General features: G+C 40.7%; 1 protein-coding gene and 2 long non-coding RNA genes across 3 annotated transcripts; 1 reads left to right on the top strand and 2 right to left on the bottom strand.

Annotated features, from left to right (window-relative positions):
- Positions 1-1,615: 1,615 nt before the first annotated feature.
- LOC134076969 (uncharacterized) lies at positions 1,616-3,313 on the bottom strand. The gene is made up of 4 exons (XM_062532291.1): positions 3,193-3,313; positions 2,914-3,015; positions 2,381-2,424; positions 1,616-2,253 (listed from the first exon to the last, which is right to left on the bottom strand). Exons 1-4 carry the CDS (start codon positions 3,311-3,313, stop codon positions 1,738-1,740), a joined length of 783 nt encoding a protein of 260 aa, XP_062388275.1. The 3' UTR covers positions 1,616-1,737.
- Positions 3,314-6,422: 3,109 nt separating this feature from the next.
- Positions 6,423-8,767, bottom strand: LOC134083978 (uncharacterized). The gene is made up of 3 exons (XR_009939753.1): positions 8,480-8,767; positions 7,758-7,830; positions 6,423-7,488 (listed from the first exon to the last, which is right to left on the bottom strand). It is a non-coding gene; the product is annotated as an uncharacterized LOC134083978 (long non-coding RNA).
- A 9,508-nt stretch (positions 8,768-18,275) lies between these two features.
- On the top strand, positions 18,276-20,620 carry LOC134083989 (uncharacterized). Its single transcript, XR_009939754.1, has 3 exons — positions 18,276-18,563; positions 19,213-19,285; positions 19,555-20,620. It is a non-coding gene; the product is annotated as an uncharacterized LOC134083989 (long non-coding RNA).
- Positions 20,621-21,183: the final 563 nt, after the last annotated feature.

Here is a 21,183-nt window from a genome sequence, read left to right as displayed (position 1 = left end):
GCCGATGTTACATTACTACAGCATTTGTTGTATGTTGCTCCTGTTATACATTACAGCAATGTCCACTACATTCCTGTATTTTTAATTTTTTGTCAATATTTTCAGGACAATGGTGAGTATGTGAACACTTGTCACACTGCCATTCACAGCCACCCTCAGATGGCCCTGTCAATCTGCTCTAAGGCAAATATAAGACCAGATGGGAATGTGAATGCCAGGCCTTGTGGAAAAATAAGGGTAATTGTTTTAGTACTGAATGACGCTAGTGCTAAATAGTGCACCTCTTTTTTAGCATTAAATAACATCAGTTTACTCATTACAATTTTTACATATTTGTTGTTAAGTTGTAAGTAAATCGGGAGCAATTCAACAACATACTGTATTATGCAACTTCAGTTAATCATCTATTTTCCAGTGATGGACTCCTAGTCCTAACACAGCTCATTTGTAATGTTTTATTCTCAGGCTAATATGGACTATGCAAACAGCCCTGAATCTGTGGACTTCATTTGCCTGGTGACCTCCACCCCCACCCCCACCCTTTCCCTCACTCCCACTCCAATCGAGTCACATTACCAGCCCCTGGACTGCCCCACCACCCCTGCGGACAGAGATGAGGACTACCTGAGCCTAAATCCGGCCACAGCTCTGTCCAGCACAGGCAAAGGGAGCCCTCTGTATCTCAGCCTGGACTCCCACACCAGCCTATCAGATGCCATCTATGATAGCCTGCAGTGAGCTCGATTCCTATTATGTATACAGACAGCATCTATGATAGCCTGTAGTGAACTTGATCCAAATGTACACAGACACCATTTATGATATTCTGTAGTGATCTTGACCTATGTGCCTACGGATGCCAGTGAGCCTCACCCATGGACACTTAATTCAATTTGATTAAACTCATTCAAATTAAAGTCAATTCAGTACACTATTTTGTCATAAAGGAACAGTATTACCACAGCAGAGAACACATAAAACAGTCTATCCATGTCAAGACTTTATCTGATCAGCTCTGCCTATTCCTGATTTTTAATTTGATATGGCATACCAACACATGTTCTTGCTCTGATACTGAAATGACACACAATATCACACAAGTAGGGTGACCAGATTGTGTAATCTTTTTGGTTTGTGAAAAAGAGGACACAAGAAAACACTGCCTCAAAAGGCTATTTTGTATTCATTTGCGAACGACAGTGAGAAACACGAGGCGCTAGAAGAACAAAATCCTGGGTGTTTTTTTAGGTCTCAAAAAGAGGACATGTTTTGGGAAAAGAGGACATCTGGTCACCCTACGACACATGTCATTTATTTAATTATCTTCTTTCTATATGCCTTTGCTGGGTCTTGAATAAATAGTGAATACTAAATACTGTATATTCTTTGTGTAACATAGAAGAAGTGTAAATGCAAACAAACTGTATGATTTCAATATATTTATTATTGCATGCAATGTAAAAAATAATAATTGTATATAAAATCTGGATATGCCTTGACATTAACATTTCACAGGATGCCTCCTGAAAGGATGGCCTTTACATTTTACTAGATGATCCAGCCCAGGTATGTAAGTTTACATGTAAATGATAGTTCACAAGATTATTGTCCTTGAGGGCCTAGCCTAACTCCCAAGGTGAATGGAAGACAAGGTGAACCATGCGCTGTGCAGTGGCTTGGCTAACAACCCTCAAGCCAGAAAGGCTTTTCTCTGTTGAAAGCTACGTCATGCCAGAGCTACTGGTTTAGATAAATAGGGTTGCATTGGGTTTTGTTGGGGTTCAGACTCTGGTAGGTTGAATCTCTCTGGTCAGGGTTGTGGACCAGGGTTTGGTAAACTGCTTTGGGCTGGGTGGAGTTGGGGATCAGGCTCTGGTAAAGTGAATCACACTGGATGGTGTTGGGGAGGAGGCTCTGGTAAAGTCCATCAGGTTGGGTGGTGTTGGGGTTCAGAGTCTGGTAGAGTGCATTGCATTCAGTGGTGTTGGAATTCAGGCTCTGGTAAAGTGGATCAGGTTGGTTGGTGTTGGGGTTCAGGCTCTGGTAAAGTGCATCAGGTTGATTGGTGTTGGGGTTCAGGCTTTGGTAAAGTGCATCAGGTTGATTGGTGTTGGGGTTCAGGCTCTGGTAAAGCACATCAGGTTGGTTGGTGTTGGGGTTCAGGCACTGGTAAAGCGCATCAGGTTGATTGGTGTTGAGATGCTGGCTGTGATAGACTGAAGTCAACTCGATGATGTTTTTATCATCAATGACCTATACAAAAGTTTATACATGTATTAGTGACATAAATATTTAATTTAGAGCTGCAATCAGTGATGCTATTCAAATAACCATGAAACAACTGTTTTAGAACAAAGCACACAATTACGGTAAAACGTACACATTTGGTTTCTGATTTCCTCGGGACTTTTGACATGTATGCACCTGAAAGGAATATTAGAGGATGAGAAATGTCATATTTTGACATAACTACACATTTGTAAAGTATGAGTCCTTCATTTTAAAAACATGGTTATTCTGCAAAATATGTTAACAGCCTTTTGCTTCCACAGTACAGTCATACCAATCCTACATTATGAACATGCAGTTATTTGACCATAATGTTCTACCAAAGAGTACCAAAAGCCATTCAAAACAATTTATCATGTCATCCAATGATAAGATTGTTCCTCTCGATTAGGATGACTGTTATGCCAGTACATTTATAATATATACATCATGGGCATCAAGTGTAGACAAGGATGCTAGGTACTAGTCCCCAATATTTTAGCTAACTACTTTGCTTAGCTACTCCGTTGGGGTCTGGTTCGCCCTGTCGACACCTATTTCTTGATAATGACCGTGATTCTATACATCATGTCTTACTTATAATTTCCATCAAAATGAGCCCAAAAAATGTTGTGTGAATCCTACCCTCTGTGTGTTTGCCACAGTGTCGGTGGATGGTCAGGACAGTGATCATCAAGACAAAGGCAGACAACAAAGATATGGAGATGGTGATACTAAGAGACATGCCTGTCAAACAACAACAAAAAACAACACGAAATAAGCACAATCATTATAATGTGCAATGTGCAATAAAAATAAAAAAAACAATGATATTTTGTATTCCATATGATTCTGGTGTGATTTCTTTAATGTTCCTCAAGCTATGGAGCAGGACATAAAGTAATGTTTTGCAGATGTCTTTACCGGATGCAGTTGTAGGAGCCGGGGTTCTTGGCTGGAGCTTGTACACTACAGGGGTGGATGGGCCTTGTGTGGCCCCATGTTCCTCTTCCCCATGTCGTACTGAAAGTTGTGTCACGATCATTATTTTAACTTTACTTTTATTTCTAAGGCATTTGGCTCAGACATTTATGTGCGATATGAAAAAATGATAAAAAAAAAACACACAAGCAAATATATGAACAAACAAAGCATTAATTTATGTATTTGTTGGCAGCCATCTCCCCTTATGGCATATAGCTGCCACAGGTGCAGTATGTGTGCTGACATCTACTCAAGACAAACACTTTGGCTGTACCATACTGTAAATAGAGTATGTAAATAATTATGAATTAGATTATGGATCATTTATGTTTCAATGACACTGAGCTAGGACATAGTTCAGGTCCTGGTATATGTTATTATATATATTATGTTAATTATATTGATATATCACCAGGAGTGGTAAAGCACAAGATGCTGTCACAGAGAGATGGCGCTGCTAAGGTTGCAACAAATGATGACTAAGGAGAACATCCGATCATTGTGCTTTAGTATTAGTCACTGAACATTTTTTCAGACAAAAGGCATCAGTCTGCCATCTGTGGATTACACAACCTTACAGTTCTGCTTTTTCCATCTATATAGGAATTTATAAGTGTCACACTCCTCTCTCTCTCATACATACAGACAGACACAGAGAAACACAAACACACACAAGACAAAGACACACCATTTTGTGTTCAGTTTTCTACTTTATGTTCTCACTACCATCCTTTTGCAGCAAAGTAAAGTTGATATTAGACACATGTAGGGATGGATATTGATACGTTTTTATCAATATCGATGGCATTATCGATTCTGCCCATCAATCCAATTCCTTATCAATTCTCTTATCGATTCCCAAAAAATGTAGGTGCACCCACATTTTTCATTGCATCGCCTTTAACGCCAAAAGGTCACCTTTTATCGCTCTCCTTTCACATAATGTGAATGATTTTGTAACAATAAGGCGTAGAAAAAGCTTGTCTTTATTTAAAACACAATAAGGAATATACATATTCTTTATAAAGAATTATAAAGATGTATATATAGCCTACAGTATATATATAATATACCCCTAATTTCCCGACTATTAGCCGCGGCTTATACATTGATTTTGCAAAGATTCTTCAGCTATGAGGTTAATACAGGGGGGCAGTTATTATGGTGTTAATATGGTTTTGTTTCTTTTAACTTGCATAAAACACTGTCCTGCGGTTTATACACAATGCGGCTTATATGCGGGAAATTACTGTAATATAATTCTTTATATATTCTAATCTATACTACTGACATTTCTGATATTCATGACATTCATGACTATTCATATTACAACTCTGCCTCTTTAATTCAGCTGTGGGCTTGAAGCCTCAAATCGGGGTTGACTTGTAGTACGAGTTGTCGCAAAGGGCGTGTCGTAACACAAAATTTCAGGAAAACCGGAAAAAGTCAGACGTCATGCAGGCTGAGGGAATCGTTAAGGGAATCGATAATAAAAAAGACGTACGATGTCGATGGAATTGATAAGTTAAACTCGGTTCCAAGACGGAACCGGTTTTCGATGCCCAACCCTAGACACATGCATTGACCTACAGCAGTTTCCCGCATATAAGCCACATCGTGTATAAGCCGCAGGACAGTGTTTAATGCAAGTTAAAAGAAACAAAACCCTTTGTACCCCACCCCCCCTTTTTTATTAACCTCATAACTGAAGAAATTTTGCAAAATCAATGTATAAGCCGCAGCTAATAGTCAGGAAATTCCGGTACTCATGATACTCAACATAGGAATTCACAAAGGAATTTATAAGTGTCTCTCTCTCCTTCTTTCTCTCTCTCTCTCTATCTCTCTCACACACACACACACACACAAACACACACTACTACTCAACATGCAAACGTAAGTGTCACACTCCTATCACTCACCCACAGAAAGGTGGACTTGAACATAGTCCCTGTAGCGGCTGTGTCGGTCGGACCCGCACCAGTAGGTTCCCGAATCATTGGCTCGAAGATCCCTGATCTGCAACACCACCACTGTCGCCGACTGCTGATGCTCTCCTGTCCTGGGGTCAAAGGTCAGGGAGTACCTCTTATCGGGCGTGGTTACAGTTCCGCGTTCTGTCAGAAAGACATCGCGGCAGTGGTAGCGGCTCTCCCCTCTACAGAAGTACATGGCTTTGTCTGTGGCATCCGCGGCGTGTAGGCAGTTGATGTGAACGGCCTCTCCTTCCAGGCCTGTGACATTGAGTGATGAGACCCAGGACCAGCCTGTGAATGAGGAGCATGGTTGGTATAACTCAGCTTCAGCATTATGTGCAGCTTATTCAAGGTATGGTGGAGAAAGAAGGAAAACTAGATGCACCGCATAGCGGTACACAATATGACCGCCGCTCAGTTCTGCACATTCTCTCCAAAACGAATTACGCTCGTCAACTTTCCTGTATGGCTGGGATTATACTTGCTGTTAGACCAACCGTAAGCATATGCGCCCGTGTGCGACCTGCTGTGTCCGGTGTACAGACTCGCTGCAGCATTACGCACCCTACTGGAGGTCTTCACTAGGGGGAGAATAGTAACATCAGATGTGGATGTGGCCATGTGCCATTGTTTACTCTCATGATTGCCCCCAGCTTCGATGTCGATAATGCATCTTGCAGTCACCTTTTTTTGTAGTGATCGCCCCCTACTTTCTTATCAGTATTGCATCTCGCGGACGCGTCATGTTCGCTTGCGACGACGTGCACGACCGACGCACCAAACGACCGCAAAATACGCGAGGCAGTCATGATACGAACACGAACGCGTTGTCTGCAGCAAGTCTAAACCTGCCTTATCTCCGATTTGTGCAATATACTGTATGTATTTCTCCTACTCTTGCAGCTCATGTGTACATGAGTGTGTGCATGTGTGAGTTTGCTTGTATAAAGATGTGTGTGTGTCTGTCTGTGTGTGTGAATGTGCATGTGTGCGCATGTGTGTGTGTGTGTGTGTGGAATCCGTGGAAGTGTGTTTATCTGTGCGTGTGAATCTGTTGATGTGTGTGTGCGAACTTAGTTACTTTTTAAACTGAGCCCCCTGCCGGCTCAACATACAAATGCCAATCGGTTTTGCCAATAGCCTACTCACTATATTGGAATTTAACAGTTACGCCATTTTAACAGTAACGTCAGAACGTATAGAAGACAGATATAGAACACAACCTGCAAAAAGTAATTTCAGGGAGGTATCTAAAAAATACTTTAACCTAGGCTACTGAGATACTGAAATACAGATGAATAGCCTATGTTTGTTCAATAATGTCTAGTCAGTATACCAAATAAGAGAGGCCTATAGATAGAAACTGTGGTAATAAAATATGAAGATTTTGGTAGTTTGGGCTTTTCGTGTATCCTTCTACTGTAGCCATTTAGCCATCTACTATAGGCCTGAATTATATGCCAATGAAATTACACTTGTTAAACTCACCTCAATAAATATTTTGCAATCATTTAATGGGCAATGCTAAAGTTACTGTTACAAACCAGCGGCAGAGTTGGCGGTCCAACGGCGGTAACCACCAGTGGCCCGCTGGAGTTTTGCTCATCAGTTCTCTGGCTGTCCAGCGGCGGCTCAGAAGCGGCTCCAGATAAAGGGCCACCCTTTTGCCGCTTACTACCCACCAGCTTCTAATTGGCCTTATTTATGGCCATAATAATGAAAATGATGCACTAAAATAGCAATAATACATTATAACACTTTCCATTTGCCCTCAATCAGAACAATTTACAATTATTTACAGGACTTACCAAAGTTACCAAATTTACTAAGGTGAAGACAGTGCCTGCTGATGAGAAACCTATAAATGTATTCTGTAATTTAATAATCCAATATAAAAACATTTATCCTCAGCAACTATCACACAGACTCACCACACATAGTAGCCTATTAGGTTCAATACATTTTGTTTATTTATTTATTTTACTTGCTTTTGTTTATTTATTTTACATGCTCATTTACATGCTTTATTTATTGTACATGCTTAAACAATTTATTAAAATTATTTTTAATAATGATATATGTAACACACTCTTCAGATGTAAGGAAAGTAAAGATGCAAAGAAGTTGTGACAGACATTCATGGCTTGTTTCTCCCTTGATATTGGTGCCAGATTAATGAAAATGCAGTTCTACCTTGCTGGGGTGTTACTGGCAGCGTTGTGAGCGAATTTGACAGAGGTGTAGGTCTGATTGGTAAACTCTGTTGAACAGATTAGAAATGAAAAGGCGTATTTAGTGAGATGATTACTGCAATGGCAGGGTTCATACAAAAAAAATTGAGCTGAATTTACTACCTTTTCACTACCATCAACATGTTTTCTACTACAAAAGCAAAAGGTGAAGAGTAATGTAATGCAATACCTTTCCGAAACACAATAACACATTTAAGAACAACGGGGATTTAACAATGGACAAAGCTACTGGCATTTGAACAGGGGTGTGTAGGCTGTCAATAGGCACTGTATTTACCGGCATGGCTGGAGTTGATGAAGCTTGCTGGGTGGTGGTGCTGGCAAAGGTGTAGTGGTCTGACTGGCAAACTCTGTTGAACAGATTGGATATGAAAAGACGTGTTTAGTGAGATGATTACTGCAATGGTATGACACCTGGCACGCTAACTAGCGCCTAAAGTACAAACACTTCTGAAGGATATTTCCACTTAATTTTCAGACAAACCAAGCAAGGGACCACATGTACAGACTCTATAAATACTAACCATGATGTCAGTTTTTTATTCAAATAACTTGAAAGAGATCGTCAGGTATAAATGCACCATGCTAGTGGTTCATTCATTCACATGCTGTTACATGCTAACTGGCGCCTAGAGTACAAACACTACTAAAGGATATTTCCACTTAATTTTCAGACAAACCAAGCTAGGGACCACATGTACAGACTCTATAAATACTAACCATGATGTCCGTTTTTTATTTAAATTACTTGAAAGAGATCGTCAGGTATAAATGCACCATGCCAGTTCATTAATTCAGATGCTGTTACATGCTAACTAGCGCCTAAAGTAAACACTTCTAAAGGATATTTCCACTTAATTTTCGGGCAAACCAAGCTAGGGACCACATGTACAGACTCTATAAATACATTTTGGAAACAGGTGTTGGCTAGAATTACGCTTTACATACAGTTTTTAAAATGAAAATAGTAGAGATATAGAGAAGAGATGTTTTACTTACCTAGTCCTAAGCCTGCTACTGGTGGTTTGAGTACTGACATTGTAGGCTATTCGCATCTGCTTGGATGAATTTTTTTTGATTATGTTTCTAAACGTAAAGACATTTAACAACTTCTTTATCAGTCAGACGGTTACACAGTTACCTGCAAGAACAACAAGTCACGTAAGAGATGAAATCGTTTAGCTTACTGCAACATGATAAATCAAGTAGTGTGAAACTAGCGACAGTAAAGAAAATTCCAATATGGCCGCCATTCGGAACTGAGAAATCACAACTCCATCTTCTTCGTTTGTCTTCTTCTCTCTGGTCTGATCTATCATTCACTGAGCAGCGCCAGCGCTACACACCAGTGGCAGCAGGCTGCAGTGTTTGAACGTGGTTGCATTAGTTCTGCTTTTGACGTTCTCATATAAAATCGTAATAAATACATAATTGTTTTATTTGGTAAGCACAGGGTAGCCACGGGGGTGCCAGTGACACAGCTACATGGGGCCATGGGGCCATTCTAGGCTTCAGTGTAGAGCAGCCACGTTGAGGGACCATTCACTAAATGCACACATAAATACATTTATTATAGCCCCCCATGGATGAAAGTCCACAAAACTTGGCATACTCCCAGAGGGTGTCAGGTTAATCATACACATGAAATTTGGTGCAGTTCATAGCATCTCATCTGAAGATAGGGGCAATTAAAGCAATATTACATTACATTTTCAATTTTTACCATGGGGGTGCAATTCACAAATGACTGGTTATAAGCTAAGTTGATCCGAGCTCTTGAGACCAACATACCATAAAAAATTTGTCATCCTCGGTGCCACGGTTCAGGTAGTTATGTAGGAAAAACTGCAATTTTTGGGCTTCGGGCGGGGCCAGCGCGGGGGGGGAGTGACCCCCGGGGACGAAACGAAATTTTTCCGTAAAAGTCTACTGGGGCTACATGCCCACCAAGTTTCATGTGCCCCGGTGTTACGGTGTCCCGGGAATCGTTGACCAAAAATTCAGAACCGATGACGGAAAAAAAAAAAAAAAAAAAAAAAAAAAAAAAAAAACTTTGACAACAACTATATGACCGCTTCGCTAGCTATGCTAGCGGCGGTCATAATAAACACAGACTTTAGCAGAAGTTACATGGTCACACATACAGTACCATGGTTAGGATTAATGTTTGAATATGAAAGTAGCTTAGCTTTACTTTTTAAAATTCATATTGACCAAGTCAAGTGAATGACGTGTGAGACTGAGACTGATGAAGATATAGAGAAACCTGCATGAATACAACAAGCAAGACAAGTCTTGAGTCTGAGTCAGATGATCTCTTATCAAAGCTATAAGGCACATGTACAAAGAAATAGTCAATCTTTATCTTCCAACTGATCTGGATGGCAGATCCACTCAATGCTGACAGTTGAACCTTGCCCAGTCTCTCTTACTCTACTGCCCTACACAACTAAATGATGGATACACAACCAAAACTTTCTCTCAACTCAATGTACATGTGTGTGCATTCTATAGCTGATGCTAACAGCTAACCCCTTACCCTGCATATGTTCGTCTACAACAAGTAAAAATCAACAAACTGCTATTAGAGTTCAACCCAACTCGTTGCAAGTGTGCATGAGTATCTTACCTATGGCCAGGTAGCAGGCTGTGGCAAAGACCAGGTTGAGCTTCATTCCAAAACTCCCACGACTCTTTGTTCTACTTGATCAGTCTGGCAGTTTTGTTCCTCAATCAGGGTCTTCAGCTCGTGGTGCTGACTCGGTGCTGTTGACCAGGCGTGCAGTGTCTCACTGTGGGAAATGCCCCTCTGAGCTGCTCTCTTTAAGAGACATTGAGGTGTAATGTGGTCCAGCCTATATTTATGTACTTCTGTTTTAAGGCTGGCCATCTCGTCGGTTAGTGTCCGGATGTATCTTGTGAAATGTGTGTAAACTGTCTGACCCGTCTTTCACTTCCTCGGGCTTTGTGGCTCTTTGTCTCTGTGTCTTTCTAATGTGGTAGAAGTTAAGAGGGAGAGGATAGACATGGTATAGCCAAGACACAATGCAGCCAATCACAATCAAGATCACAAAAGGAATGCGGGAAGAAAATACTCAAACAAATCTACAGCACGCATGCAATTTTCATGCGCACGGAAGAGAGGGCACGCACAGGTCTTGCATGGTTGTTGGTGTCTTTTGATAGCTTCCTAATCACTGAAGAAAGACTTATATATTATGATAAGCATGTTAAAATGAAAGGAATTGCAATAGCATAGTACAGAGTACTCAGTGGGTACATCAAAGTAAAATATTCGAATAGCAATATGATACACTTCTTAGCTCAGAGTAATCAGCCAAGACCCAAAATGCCAATTTGTGAATTCTCCCAAGTCTATGGGTTATCACTAACCGGGCTAACGCCAGACGTCATCTCGAGCGTCTTGTACCTATGTTCCCGGGTCCTATGTTCCCCACTTTGTATGGGACTGGGGAACATAGGAACTGTTTAATGTAAATGCAATTTTGCGAAAATTTAATTTCTTTTTATAGAAACAAAGAAAAGTATTTTGGGTAAGCTATAGCCATGGCAATGTCTTGAGTTAAATGTTTTCATGCAGATAACTGGATAATAAAGGAGGTAAAAGATCATGCATGTGTGTTTTAGGCAACCCTAACCCTACTCTCTAACAGAAAGTGTGCTGAAATTGCGCATTTACTTAACAGTATTTACAAAAGAAATTCTAGGGAGTTTTAGCCCATCCCTGAATGTTTTCATTGTATTGCTTTATCTGTCCCTGTCCCCCCAACATTGAAGACACAATAACACCCTTGAATGCTACTAAAGTGATTAAAGTTAAATTATCCCACCTGTTACAAAGACAGAAGGTGAATTAATCTGGAATATTTTGTTCATGACCAGTGGGGTATACTACGAATCTCGCTGAACATAACCAGGCTTTCTTTGGATAACCTGGATCGCTAAATATGAAAGTCGCTATCAGAGTTGAGTGGTATTACGAAACTCACTCACTGATGAATTTATCAAACTAGGCTTTCAGCTCAGATCTGTGCGCGTTCTCGTGGTTGGGGTGACTTTGACCAATCGGGAAACGTGGACATGCACAAGACCGCCTCGGTTTAAAAACGATTACTTCCGCATTTATGAGTGGTAGCAAAATCTAGGGTGGTCTTTTTTAGTGTCCAGCCTATAACATAAAAAAATCAATGGTCATCAGATATTGTATGCTATGCCTGTCCATAAAAGTGATATACTGTATCTGCATGCGCAACATAGTTGCTCCAGTAGATGCTATGACAGATTCTCACATGTGAGATGACTTCGTTTTTCAAGATAATTGATTGGTCACTAGTCAGTAGGATTAGTCAGAGGGCGGTGATTTTTCACGATTTGAGCTATAACTAAGCACATAACCTGCTCCCGACCAGGTTTGGTTGCGAGCATAAGATACCATGGTGATACAACGACGCTAAAACAAATCCACTTTCGTATGACAGCATACCCTGGCTTTGAGCGCAACATACCTCGCTAACACACTAATCGAGATTCGTAGTATACCCCACAAGAGTAATACTGAACGACAATGAAGTTGTGTATCATGTTCAAAATATAAATCAATGGGCTTTTTTAAATGAGTGTAAAACACAAAGATATTTATTTCAGCAACATGGAATATCATTAGAGTGGGTCTCAGGGAAATGTTTAATTGTTTAAAAACAAAACAAAAATACAGACTCAATAATGTCAACAAATTAAGCCATCTGATAGAACAAAGCAGAAGAAGGTCATGATGGGTGATGAGATAACAACAACTTTTTTCTCTGGGACTTCCCCCAACACCCACATAACATTAATCTAATTTAGTGAACAACAACAAGTGAGACTTAAACATTACTGTAGATAGCCTCTCTGCAAGAAACTGTATCCAATTGAAGAGTACTATATACAGTGTCACCAGAGGGAATTGTGGGTAATTGAGCAGTACTGTAACAATGCTCATCAATGGAAAAATCACAGGGCTCACCAGGACCACATGCAATATCAGGCGGAATTGCAGGTGATTGAAGGAGGCTATATGTGGGGTCATCACAAGGGATTGTGGGTAACTGAACATTGCAGTCAGCCAACTTGTCACTCGGGACGGCATGTATTTGAATTACACTGTGTGAGGCATGCTGTGCGAGGGGTCGTTGACATGCAGTGGCAGTGCAGGTAACGTGACGATGTGTGTGATCATAAGTCTGGTGTTCAGTGAAGAGATGGCCAGGTCTGGTCAGTTGTGATGGGCGACCATCTACCTTGATCTCCTCATACACCTCATTGCCAGGGGTCAACTGGAAGGGACAGACAGAGGAAGAAACAAAAAGAGACACAAAAAAACAGAAAAATTGAGGCACTCCTACTAAGTAAAAAGCCTTTAATCAAAAACGGCTACATTCCAAGGATGGAAACCTTAGCGTTGAATTGATTAAAGGCTTTTTACTAAATAGGAGTGCCTCAATTGTTCTGTATTTTTCCCCATAAAGGTATCTTAGGCCCTTTTCTGAAGAGCACCCTGAACAAAATATTTTGACCCAGAATATTCCTTTCTCTCCTGTTTTTCCATCACAGCATGATTTTTTCTGTCAAGCCATTCCACTCACTCATTAGAATGACAAACTCCTACTCGATGAAACAGATGAGTTTTGATATTAGATAGAGACAGAGAGAGAGAGAGACAGAGACACTACATTTAAACTACTGGTGGCCTTATCAAATAGAGTATCTGCACCGCGTCAGAGAGAATATTTTCACTGGGAGGATTTATGATACCTCAGTGTGGTTTCCTGTGTGAGTGCTCATCTTGCTCTGTGTGCGTCCATACCCTGAGACCAATCAGAAAGTGTGAAATGGAGGGTTGGAGGGGAGGTGGAGATAGAGAGATAGAGAGAAAGAGAGAGACAGAGAGAGAGAGACAGAGAGAGAGAGAGATGGTGTGAGATAGAAAGTGTTAAAGGGACACATGAGATCAAATAGTTGGCCCTTCTAAACCTGTCTTATATAATATATAAATACATTGAATTAATTTGAGTATATAAAATGTCAAATATCTCTGTCAAACATTGAAACAAACATAATATCTAATCTACATCACTTCGTGCAAATGCAAAACTATGTCTGGTTTTCTGTTGCTCTGTTATTTCTCCATTAACAAAACAACTAACAATGTTTTCCCCCAGATTTTTTTTTTTTTCGAAGGAACATTCCGGCCCTGTCAAGAAAACTTTCCCGAATGACCGTGAGCAACTAATGTTCCGCAGACTTCAGTGGACGTCCATAGAACGTTCCCCGAACCAAAAATTGTTTGCTGGGTACGTAGTGGATACTGTGAGCGTGTGTGTGTGTGTGTGTGTGTGTGTGTGAGGGTGCATGTGGTCGTGTGCATGTGTTGTGTAATTGGTTATGTACATGTGTGTGCTGGTGCGCGTGTGTGTAGGTATGTGTCTCTCGGTGTGTATGTGTGTGTGTGTGTGTGTGTGTGTGTGTGTGTGTGTGTGTTTCCTCACCAAGGTGATAACCTGACTAACTCATATCAGTTTTGAATTAGTCTGATACACCTGGGTTGTGTATCAGTACATCTGGACATGACATGCACAAGAAACATATCAGGAAACAGTCAGTGTGTGTGAGTGTGTGTGTGTGTGTGTGTGTGTGTGTGTGTGTGTGTGTGTGTGTGTGTGTGTGTGTGTGTGTGTGTGTGTGTGTGTGTGTGTTTGTGTCTGTGTGTGTTTGTGTCTGTGTGTGTTTTTGTGTGTTATAGTCCTACCTCTATGATATTTCTTCCTGAACAGAAACAGTATCAACAGAACGACCCCAAACAGCAGCACAGCTAATGAAGCTGAGATACTCACAACAGTCCCTGATAAACGTAAACACACACAGGCCCAAACACAAAAACCATAAACAAACACAATTTCACTGAAAAACCATCAACATAATAACCTCAATACAAATATTACCATGAACACAAACACAATCAAAAAAGGAAAATAAAATAAAAAACAGACATGGAACCTAATCTCTCACCCGGTAAAAATAAAACAAAACACATTGCAAAAACAAACACTGCTATGATGAGGGACCGAACATAGCATGTGAGGAGATTTGAAGAATTATTATTTATTGTCAATTTGTATTAACTGGCAAATTAATGTGAAACGTGACTTTACCATCTCTCCATTTGACTCTTGTCTCACCTGTTGTCAATTTTTTTGGATTTGGTGATGACAAAGGGGTAACTTGATTACCTAAAATATAATGACAAATTCATATTACCCACACACACACACACACACACACACACACACACACAGGCACGCATGTACTGCTCACACATACTTAGTCTTAAAAATTACATTTTGAAATTACAGTATTGATACATGTATTGTGTTTTGTATTGCTTTTCTCATCATTATTACCCAGTCAGTGGCTGAAGGAGAGAAACGAACTTACGTATGCCAGATGGTACCCCCTTCAACTTTTTCTGCTGGTCATATTTTGTGTAGTTCTGGCTCTTCTATTTCCCAGACATGTTCTCTGTATGCAGGTTAGATTGATTGGCTGCATGTGAGTGAATGCTTTACCTAAATGTTACTTCCACAGCAGTCAGTAACTCAGTGAGAGGTTTGACCTGACTTGGCCAAGACATTTTTTTTTTCTGAGACAACCCTCCACTCCCAAACACACACACACACACACACACACATGCACACACCCAAGCACACACCCAAGCACACACACACACACACACACGAACACACACACACACACACACACAAAAAAAAACCCCACAAACATACACATACAGACACACACACACACACACACACACATATGCACGCACGCACGCACGCACACACACACACACACACACACACACACACACACACACACACACACACACACAACACACACACACACACACACACACACACACAGACACACACACACACACACACATTCCAGCCAACACTCTCCCCCCCCCTCTGGGCCTCGCCTACCGTATCTCACACAGAGATATGTGGTGAACAGTTTCCTGTACATGCTGCATCCTTGAGATCAAGAGTGCTTTGCTAAAGCATCATGAACAGGACAGCAGCTTACAGAACATGTATGGACCGATTGGCACCCATGGTGTAGGTTAGCAGACAGTAATTGATGCTGAACAAGTGTTACTGTCAGCTACTTATAAACATTGCTACTCTAGGTGATAGTAGAACCGTGGGGGTAAAAACAGGGTATAAAGCTAATGTTTTGGCCTGTCTGCCGATGGCGGGTAAACCACCTACCACTAAAGCCCCAATCACAAAACCACCAGTGGTGAAGGGCCTTGTTTATTTCACTCGCCAATGCAGATTTTTATGTGACGAGGGGTGGACCACAATGTGAAGTTACAGTAAGAAACTTACAGTACCTAGTGGTCACAAAGTGAACTGTCACACTGGTACACTCCCCTGCTGAGTTTGATCGTGTTGGTTACTTTCAGAAAGACTGCGTCACTGTTAAAGAGGTAGACACTGCCTCTTAAGAATTCCCCTGTTGGCTGAGTGACGTCTTAAGGCTCTGCAGTCACTAGCAAAGAGACCATTACTCATAGCCAGCAACTTCTCTTTGGATAATACTTTGCATGGATAAAACTTCCCTTTGGATAAAACAGCGCTGATCTGCCTTCAGTACCATGAGCACACAAAGCTTGGAATATAACCTCTAAGCTGTTCTCTTTAAAGGTACACTATGCATGTTTAGGTATTTCAGGCAACTGTAGACCTCCTCCTCCTTCTAGAGTTGTGATGTACACTGCTCAAACATAATATATAAATATATAAAATATAACACTGGTTAGAAGCATAGCATCAAATCTGTCACACTTGTGGGATATTGATCATGCCAGTTATGTAACAGAGGTGGTTGTGTATCATGTTGACCTGCTTTGATGTCAACGAAATTTACTACAGGTGTACTAGAAGGCCAACTGTGAGACGACCCCCAAAACAGGAATGGCTTTCCAGGCGGTGGCAACTGGTAATTGTTCCATCTTCATCCTCCTTCATCCTCCTTGACTGATTTTTCACTAGTTTTCTTATTCCATTTTTTTTGAGCAGTGTATAATATATTCAGTCATGTTCATGTCATTGTGTGTGTGTGTTTGTGTGTGTGTGTGTGTGTGTGTGTGTGTGTGTGTGTGTGTGTGTGTGTGTGTGTGTGATGGAGAATGAGACCATCATATTACAGTATGTTGAGACTAGGTCAAATTTAGTATGGCATGATCATGTTTACCTCATTTACCTCATGTTTATCTCCCTCAACAATGGAATTCTCTTCTCTGATTGGCTGATGGGGTGGCCATTAACTTCGTATAACCTGCTACCTTTGAAGTAGTTCCCGTATCACACTTGAATATTAATTCGCCAAACTAGTTGCGAAGTTTAAATTAACTGTCACATTGCATCCAAGCTGAAATACAGACGTGCAGAACCATAGTAACATTGTAGCATATGATGGAGGTGGATTGTAGCTAGTTGGATGCCATGTAGGCTATAAAAGTAGCGATCTTTCAAAGTTAAAGTTAATCAGAATCCTGGGATATGCCCGCTTGACAACGGGAGAGATAGAACTAACTTCTGGCTTTTGGCCGTAGCAACCAGCCATTTAGAACTAACGACTGGCTTTTGGCCATAGCAACCATCCATTTAGAACTAGTAATGGCAGTTTTGTCCCACAAGTAGAAAGTTGATATGTGGCGGAAAGTAGTCCCACAGTCAAGACAGTTTTAGCGATGTTAACGGACGCAACGGTGGAATAAAACTATGTTCTAAATATACAGGTTATGAATACAAACGGGAGATAAGCGGGATAACGGCCTTCGAGGTCGACCGGTTCGATGGAAATAATGGCACGGCGGAGGTAACGGAGTTCTAGACCTCCACCTAGCCATTATTATGACCGCCGCTAGCATAGCTAGCGAAGCGGTCATATAGTTGTTGTCAAAGTTTTTTTTTTTTTTTTTTTTTTTTTTTTTTTTTTTCCGTCATCGGTTCTGAATTTTTGGTCAACGATTCCCGGGACACCGTAACACCGGGGCACATGAAACTTGGTGGGCATGTAGCCCCAGTAGACTTTTACGGAAAAATTTCGTTTCGTCCCCGGGGGTCACTCCCCCCCCGCGCTGGCCCCGCCCGAAGCCCAAAAATTGCAGTTTTTCCTACATAACTACCTGAACCGTGGCACCGAGGATGACAAATTTTTTATGGTATGTTGGTCTCAAGAGCTCGGATCAACTTAGCTTATAACCAGTCATTTGTGAATTGCACCCCCATGGTAAAAATTGAAAATGTAATGTAATATTGCTTTAATTGCCCCTATCTTCAGATGAGATGCTATGAACTGCACCAAATTTCATGTGTATGATTAACCTGACACCCTCTGGGAGTATGCCAAGTTTTGTGGACTTTCATCCATGGGGGGCTATAATAAATGTATTTATGTGTGCATTTAGTGAATGGTCCCTCAACGTGGCTGCTCTACACTGAAGCCTAGAATGGCCCCATGGCCCCATGTAGCTGTGTCACTGGCACCCCCGTGGCTACCCTGTGCTTACCAAATAAAACAATTATGTATTTATTACGATTTTATATGAGAACGTCAAAAGCAGAACTAATGCAACCACGTTCAAACACTGCAGCCTGCTGCCACTGGTGTGTAGCGCTGGCGCTGCTCAGTGAATGATAGATCAGACCAGAGAGAAGAAGACAAACGAAGAAGATGGAGTTGTGATTTCTCAGTTCCGAATGGCGGCCATATTGGAATTTTCTTTACTGTCGCTAGTTTCACACTACTTGATTTATCATGTTGCAGTAAGCTAAACGATTTCATCTCTTACGTGACTTGTTGTTCTTGCAGGTAACTGTGTAACCGTCTGACTGATAAAGAAGTTGTTAAATGTCTTTACGTTTAGAAACATAATCAAAAAAAATTCATCCAAGCAGATGCGAATAGCCTACAATGTCAGTACTCAAACCACCAGTAGCAGGCTTAGGACTAGGTAAGTAAAACATCTCTTCTCTATATCTCTACTATTTTCATTTTAAAAACTGTATGTAAAGCGTAATTCTAGCCAACACCTGTTTCCAAAATGTATTTATAGAGTCTGTACATGTGGTCCCTAGCTTGGTTTGCCCGAAAATTAAGTGGAAATATCCTTTAGAAGTGTTTACTTTAGGCGCTAGTTAGCATGTAACAGCATCTGAATTAATGAACTGGCATGGTGCATTTATACCTGACGATCTCTTTCAAGTAATTTAAATAAAAAACGGACATCATGGTTAGTATTTATAGAGTCTGTACATGTGGTCCCTAGCTTGGTTTGTCTGAAAATTAAGTGGAAATATCCTTTAGTAGTGTTTGTACTCTAGGCGCCAGTTAGCATGTAACAGCATGTGAATGAATGAACCACTAGCATGGTGCATTTATACCTGACGATCTCTTTCAAGTTATTTGAATAAAAAACTGACATCATGGTTAGTATTTATAGAGTCTGTACATGTGGTCCCTTGCTTGGTTTGTCTGAAAATTAAGTGGAAATATCCTTCAGAAGTGTTTGTACTTTAGGCGCTAGTTAGCGTGCCAGGTGTCATACCATTGCAGTAATCATCTCACTAAACACGTCTTTTCATATCCAATCTGTTCAACAGAGTTTGCCAGTCAGACCACTACACCTTTGCCAGCACCACCACCCAGCAAGCTTCATCAACTCCAGCCATGCCGGTAAATACAGTGCCTATTGACAGCCTACACACCCCTGTTCAAATGCCAGTAGCTTTGTCCATTGTTAAATCCCCGTTGTTCTTAAATGTGTTATTGTGTTTCGGAAAGGTATTGCATTACATTACTCTTCACCTTTTGCTTTTGTAGTAGAAAACATGTTGATGGTAGTGAAAAGGTAGTAAATTCAGCTCAATTTTTTTTGTATGAACCCTGCCATTGCAGTAATCATCTCACTAAATACGCCTTTTCATTTCTAATCTGTTCAACAGAGTTTACCAATCAGACCTACACCTCTGTCAAATTCGCTCACAACGCTGCCAGTAACACCCCAGCAAGGTAGAACTGCATTTTCATTAATCTGGCACCAATATCAAGGGAGAAACAAGCCATGAATGTCTGTCACAACTTCTTTGCATCTTTACTTTCCTTACATCTGAAGAGTGTGTTACATATATCATTATTAAAAATAATTTTAATAAATTGTTTAAGCATGTACAATAAATAAAGCATGTAAATGAGCATGTAAAATAAATAAACAAAAGCAAGTAAAATAAATAAATAAACAAAATGTATTGAACCTAATAGGCTACTATGTGTGGTGAGTCTGTGTGATAGTTGCTGAGGATAAATGTTTTTATATTGGATTATTAAATTACAGAATACATTTATAGGTTTCTCATCAGCAGGCACTGTCTTCACCTTAGTAAATTTGGTAACTTTGGTAAGTCCTGTAAATAATTGTAAATTGTTCTGATTGAGGGCAAATGGAAAGTGTTATAATGTATTATTGCTATTTTAGTGCATCATTTTCATTATTATGGCCATAAATAAGGCCAATTAGAAGCTGGTGGGTAGTAAGCGGCAAAAGGGTGGCCCTTTATCTGGAGCCGCTTCTGAGCCGCCGCTGGACAGCCAGAGAACTGATGAGCAAAACTCCAGCGGGCCACTGGTGGTTACCGCCGTTGGACCGCCAACTCTGCCGCTGGTTTGTAACAGTAACTTTAGCATTGCCCATTAAATGATTGCAAAATATTTATTGAGGTGAGTTTAACAAGTGTAATTTCATTGGCATATAATTCAGGCCTATAGTAGATGGCTAAATGGCTACAGTAGAAGGATACACGAAAAGCCCAAACTACCAAAATCTTCATATTTTATTACCACAGTTTCTATCTATAGGCCTCTCTTATTTGGTATACTGACTAGACATTATTGAACAAACATAGGCTATTCATCTGTATTTCAGTATCTCAGTAGCCTAGGTTAAAGTATTTTTTAGATACCTCCCTGAAATTACTTTTTGCAGGTTGTGTTCTATATCTGTCTTCTATACGTTCTGACGTTACTGTTAAAATGGCGTAACTGTTAAATTCCAATATAGTGAGTAGGCTATTGGCAAAACCGATTGGCATTTGTATGTTGAGCCGGCAGGGGGCTCAGTTTAAAAAGTAACTAAGTTCGCACACACACATCAACAGATTCACACGCACAGATAAACACACTTCCACGGATTCCACACACACACACACACACATGCGCACACATGCACATTCACACACACAGACAGACACACACACATCTTTATACAAGCAAACTCACACATGCACACACTCATGTACACATGAGCTGCAAGAGTAGGAGAAATACATACAGTATATTGCACAAATCGGAGATAAGGCAGGTTTAGACTTGCTGCAGACAACGCGTTCGTGTTCGTATCATGACTGCCTCGCGTATTTTGCGGTCGTTTGGTGCGTCGGTCGTGCACGTCGTCGCAAGCGAACATGACGCGTCCGCGAGATGCAATACTGATAAGAAAGTAGGGGGCGATCACTACAAAAAAAGGTGACTGCAAGATGCATTATCGACATCGAAGCTGGGGGCAATCATGAGAGTAA

The sequence above is a fragment of the Sardina pilchardus genome, chromosome 1 (assembly GCF_963854185.1).
Source record: "Sardina pilchardus chromosome 1, fSarPil1.1, whole genome shotgun sequence".
Taxonomy (NCBI): Eukaryota; Metazoa; Chordata; class Actinopteri; order Clupeiformes; family Clupeidae; genus Sardina; species Sardina pilchardus.
This window is presented reverse-complemented; position numbering and strand designations above follow the sequence as displayed.